Genomic DNA, 6,000 nt, shown 5'->3' on the forward strand with positions numbered 1-6,000 from the left:
CCTCTTACACTCTTATATTCCCTCCATCATCCTGTTACACTCCTCTTACACTCTTCTATTCCCTCCATCATCCTGTTACACTCCTCTCTCTTCTATTCCCTCCATCATCCTGTTACACTCCTCTCTCTTCTATTCCCTCCATTACCTGTTACACTCCTCTCTCTTCTATTCCCTCCATCATCCTGTTACACTCCTCTCTCTTCTATTCCCTCCATCATCCTGTTACACTCCTCTCTCTATTATTCCCTCCATCATCCTGTTACACTCCTCTTCACACGCTTCTATTCCCTCTATCCTCCTCTCCTCCACCCACCTGGCTGACCACCAGTCGTCCGTTGTTGGACTCTGTGGCGTAGATGACCCACAGCCCGTTCTCGTCCACCGCCAGGTCGATATCGCTCTTCCCACCCCAGCGGTAGGGTGATGTGTCGTGGTAGTTGGCGTTGGCGATAATGGCCTCGCCGCTCTTGATGCGTGTGCGCAGGTCATACTTGACCATGTTGCGTGTGCGCTCCTTATTGTAGAACACGGCGCCATCGTATACCACGAAGCCTGTGCCATCAACACGGTTCGGCAACCTATAGGAGGGGAAGAAGTGGGTGGTCAGAATATGACAGGAGAATCAATAACCCATGAGCTTTTGGGCGATGACCTGCTCATAAGCACATGTCCAAAGAGACCAACAGTATGATCACATACATTAGAACAGTGGTTCTCATACTTCTCCATCCCATTGAGCACAAGAAAAAACATGTATTTCACTAAATTAATTGGACTTCACACTGACCCCTGAGGTGCCCCACCAGTGATCTACAGATCACCACAGGACCCCATGGAACCCACACTGCCATTCACCATCCATCTACAGCAGTATTCAAATAAATCAATGCAGAGGCAGAGGGATTATTTGATGTGAACTGGCGGGGGTGGCAGAGGCGGTGCTCACTTGTAGGTGGTGGTGGCGCGGTTCTGTCTGAAGTCCTCCCAGGAGGCGTACTCATACAGCATGTCGGTGCGGTAGGGAGTCCAAGGCATGACATAGAGCCGGTCACCTGACTGCAGGGGGTCCTTACACCACGCCCCCGACTGATGCTCTGCCTCCTGCAGCGAGCTGGCCGCCTGTACACGCAGCAGTGTGCCCGGACACACAAAGACTGGAGGAGAGTGGAAAGAGAGAGAGATGGGGAGGGAGAGGGTGAGAGAGCGAGAGGGAGGGAGGGCGGGAGGGAGTGAGGGAGGGAGAGCGAGTGAGAGAGAGAGAGAAAGGGAGAAAGAAAGAGAGAGAGCGAGCGATAGAGAGAGAAAGGGAGAGAGAGAGTGAGAGCGAGAGAAAAAGGGAGAAAGAGAGAGAGAGAGAGAAAGGGAGAAAGAGAGAGAGAGATGGAGAGTGTGAGAGATGGAGTGAAGGGATATAAAAGGAGCAATGTAAGATAAAGGAGTATATTAAGGAGATGATGAGGGGGAAACGGAAAGAGAGAGGAGATGAGGAGTGGAGACAAAGAAAGGGGTAGAAGATGGGATGAGAGTATAGTGGGGAAAGAGACGGAGAGATGTTCAAGATAACAAGTTTGAGATTTGAGGAGAGGGAGACAGAAAACAAAAGAAGAATGGGGGAGAGAGAGACAGAGAGAGACAGCGAGGGGAATGAGGTGAGATACATTATCAGATCAAAAATGAAGGAATACAAAAAGCTAATTTGCTAAATATCAGGATTGAGGCCTAAGAGCTGCCTGTAGTGTTCTGATAAATGGTAGATTCCTAGCTGCTGCTGCCCAGATAGTATTTCATCTGATTCATCTTGGCCTACTTAAGGTTTTATTGTGCATGTATATTGTAAGAAGCTCAGTATTCCTGCTCTGTGGTAGGAAATAACAGTATGAGTTTTAGAGTGTTGTATCAGTACAGGTGGTTGGATCTCAGTCAAGAGTAATGCCATGAAGTCTGGGGTAGAAAATAAGAGTCTGGCCAGGATCCCCTTCTTCTGTTGTTGCAATCCATACTTCACACACACACACACACACACACACACACACACACACACACACACACACACACACACACACACACACACACACACACACACACACACACACACACACACACACACACACACACACACAGACACAGACACACACACACACACACACACACACACACACACACACACACACACACACACACACACACACACACACACACACACACACACACACACATGCACACACACACATGCACACACACACCCACACACACATTCTGCCTCCTACCCTCCTTCCTGTGTCTCATAGCTCTCTCCTGGAGGTCACCCACTGGGGACTGCTGTAAATTGGCTGGCTGACGCACTTTCTCTCTCAGCCAGATAGTGTCTGACCTGGGACCAGAGGACTGTCAGGTGGGGCGGGAGGGGAACCGGGCGGAGGAGGGCGGGGAGGAGAGGTATCTATGGAAAAAAGCTGCTGGCATCAACAGCACGGTCACACAGTGACATCACAGGAGACTCTGTGAGGACGTGAGAGCAACGGAGACACTACAGGGACACTACAGAGATACTACAGGGACACTACAGAGATACTACAGGGACACTACAGGGACAGTACAGGGACACTGCAGGTACAGTATAGGGACAGTACAGGTACAGAATGAAAGAGCTGAACAGAGGACTCCCCTCTTCTCTGGATACTCAGTTATGTATGTGTCCTGGCCCCAGCAGCCCAGCCAGTCAGTGTGTTGAGAACAGAGGACAGGGAACTCACACGGGTCACGTTATGACTGAACGGAGCCGTGGTCTAACTGGTCCCTACAGGGGCGTTTAGACACAGTCAACACACACACACACACATGCACATACACAAACATTGCTGGCAGATTTACTAGGATGGAACTAAGCCTAGGATGCTACATCCTTGGACATGCTGCGTACCGTAGGAGATGGCAGCGTTCCTGAGAAAGGACCGTCTAGGGAAAATGTATCTTATTCCTTTACCTGCCTCTCTTTTTATGGTTTCAGGAAATGTTTGCTGGTCACAATAGTAGTATCAATATATTATGCCTCTCTCTCTCCCCACGGGGCACACACTGGTTGAATCAACGTTGTTTCCAGGTCATATCAATGCAATTACATTGAACCAACGTAGAATAGATGCTGAATTGGCGTCTCTGCCCAGTGGGAAGTTTTAGTCTCTCAGAAGTGTGTGGCTGTGTGCTGTGCCTCAGTGATGATACTGTTGTTGTGTCTGAGGGGACTCAGCAGGGATGAATATCTTACGTCAAAACATGACTCAAATCAAGCCTGGGCGTAAACAAACACATTGAATAGAGGGGCTTCACAAAGGGACTGTCATGCTCCATTGTTAAAACAAGCAGCCGAGGAGCTACAGTGGTTGATCTAAGAATGGTTTCCAGCAGCAGGGGTGTTCTAGCATGCTGGGGAGCCCCATAGTTATTAACGTAGGCAGTGGCACCCCCGTAGAGTTGAAAATATCTACATTGGTACAGCCCACTGGTTTTGGGGAACCCTCAAGGGTCAATGTGTAATTTGAATGTAGTCCTCATTTACAGTGACTTTGTCAGGTATTCTTCCTTCATCTCTATTTTATAACACTTCCAGCAATCCTATAAAATATACAAGAAAAGTAGCTCAGGGATAAATGGCTGAATTCTATGAACAAAGCTGTGACGAGGATGAAACAAACAACAGCATCAAAGTAAAGAGGAGTAGAGACATAAAGAGCGGAACAAGCTGCTGCATAGCTGACCCATGAACAAAGACAGAACATCCTCCTGCCTCAGGGTAGGATAAAGGACAGAACATCCTCCTGCCTCAAGGTAGGATAAAGGACAGAACATCCTCCTGCCTCAAGGTAGGATAAAGGACAGAACATCCTCCTGCCTCAGGGTAGGATAAAGGACAGAACATCCTCCTGCCTCAGGGTAGGATAAAGGACAGAACATCCTCCTGCCTCAAGGTAGGATAAAGGACAGAACATCCTCCTGCCTCAGGGTAGGATAAAGGACAGAACATCCTCCTGCCTCAAGGTAGGATAAAGGACAGAACATCCTCCTGCCTCAAGGTAGGATAAAGGACAGAACATCCTCCTGCCTCAAGGTAGGATAAAGGACAGAACATCCTCCTGCCTCAAGGTAGGATAAAGGACAGAACATCCTCCTGCCTCAGGGTAGGATAAAGGACAGAACATCCTCCTGCCTCAGGGTAGGATAAAGGACAGAACATCCTCCTGCCTCAAGGTAGGATAAAGGACAGAACATCCTCCTGCCTCAAGGTAGGATAAAGGACAGACCAACACAGCCGTGCTACTGGCCCGTCTCTAGTCACGCACACAACAACACAGGACACACAGACGGACAAGCAGACAAATGGACGACCTGCATTTACAACCAAAACAACCAACAAGTGTATGGTGGGAGTCTGTATCTGAAAAGAGTCCATGACTACTGTACAGACCAGCCTTGGATTACAGAGTCCTGGCTAATAAAAAACCAATGGCTGGTGCAGTGCATTGTCAAGGGCTACCTTTAATCCACAATGCTGACTTGTATTCATATTGGGAAAGGAAAGGGGAAACCTAGTCAGCTGTACAACTGAATTGTGTCTTGCACATTTAACCCAACAACTCTGAATCAGAAAGGTGCAGGGGGCTGCCTTAATCGACATCCACATCTTCAGCGCCTGGGGAACAGTGGGTTAACTGCCTTGCTCAGGGGCAGAACAATAGAGTTTTACCTTGTCAGCTCGGGGATTCGATCCAGCAACCTTTTGGTTCCTGGCCCAATTGGGTTCTCTATGTACGGTGAATCACAAGAGGTTTAACAGGTATTTATGGGACAAATCATTGATCCCAGTAATATATTAACAGCACCACTACCCTGAATCGGCTTCACACTATACAGTAGCATAGTCAGCATTACTGTATACCAGGGTATTGCAGTAAAGAGTAAGGGCTAACCATCCTATGTGTTTTGTCCTGTTATTCTCTCTGTCCCTTTACAGTCTGCAGATAGGAACTCTAACATGGCTCTCTGGCTCTGCTTATTCTAATTAGCTGGGTGTTGGGTGGGCTGGCAGGGCCGGGTGTCAGTGGGGCTCATCACTGGACTGGCCTCCCAGGCGGTCACACTGAGCTGGCACTGACACACACAGACCAGAGAAAAGAAAGAGAGAGAGGTTCACTTGCATGCACACACACACACACACACACACACACACACACACACACACACACACACACACAAAGACAAACAGAGGGAGCCGCTCCGCTCCACACCCTGCCTGGGAGGCTTCATTAACTCTGACCTGTTCTTTCAGCCAGCATGCCCTCTTCCTGTTTATTCTCTCTCTGTATGGACAGCCTGACCTCCCAGGCAGCCACACCCTGCTAACACACACTACCACACAGCCTAGTATTATTAGGACCAGCACTACATGAATTAGGTATTAGGTATTAGAGATGGATATGAGGTATGAGGTATTAGGGATAGGGTATTAAAGATCGGACTAGGTATTATCCTAGTCCGGCCTAGAACAGGTTAGCCTGAGTCATATTGAGCTTCTGGGATTAGTTGAGATTGTTAGATTAGATGAAACACATTTTTAGGAGCTGTGGAAATCTGGTCTGGCACGATCAGAGCAGTCATGGTCTAATGGGGCCACACCACTAGGCAGTATAACCAAACCTACTGTACTGTAATACAACTTACCTTATCAAGGATTAACAACCAACCTTGCTTTTATCTGCTGTGTACAGGTGTGCATCCCAAATGGCACCCTATTCCCTATAATGTGCACTAAAGTAGTGCACTATACAGGGAATAGGGTGTAAGTTGGAACGGGCAATATATCTTCTATTGGAAACACTTTACAGCAAAATGCTACCATGAAAAAATAATAGGAAATTAATTTATCAGCTGTTGTTCCCGACACAATACAATATGTCAACAGTGACTGTTTCTCGTCAATATGAAGCTGTGGCATGAATATGATGA

At 47.9% G+C, this 6,000-nt stretch overlaps 1 protein-coding gene across 1 annotated transcript in view; it reads right to left on the reverse strand.

The window, feature by feature from the left end:
• The window catches only part of LOC139421541 (adhesion G protein-coupled receptor L1-like), a 229,758-nt gene that overhangs the window by 39,127 nt on the left and 184,631 nt on the right, over positions 1 to 6,000 (reverse strand). The window contains exons 7-8 of the mRNA XM_071172541.1: positions 947 to 1,154; positions 314 to 578 (exon numbers count right to left, since the gene is read on the reverse strand). Coding sequence (XP_071028642.1) covers positions 314 to 578; positions 947 to 1,154 — 473 coding nt within the window. The remainder of the gene's footprint in view (positions 1 to 313; positions 579 to 946; positions 1,155 to 6,000) is intronic.

Source organism: Oncorhynchus clarkii, chromosome 12 (assembly GCF_045791955.1).
Source record: "Oncorhynchus clarkii lewisi isolate Uvic-CL-2024 chromosome 12, UVic_Ocla_1.0, whole genome shotgun sequence".
NCBI classification, from domain to species: Eukaryota; Metazoa; Chordata; class Actinopteri; order Salmoniformes; family Salmonidae; genus Oncorhynchus; species Oncorhynchus clarkii.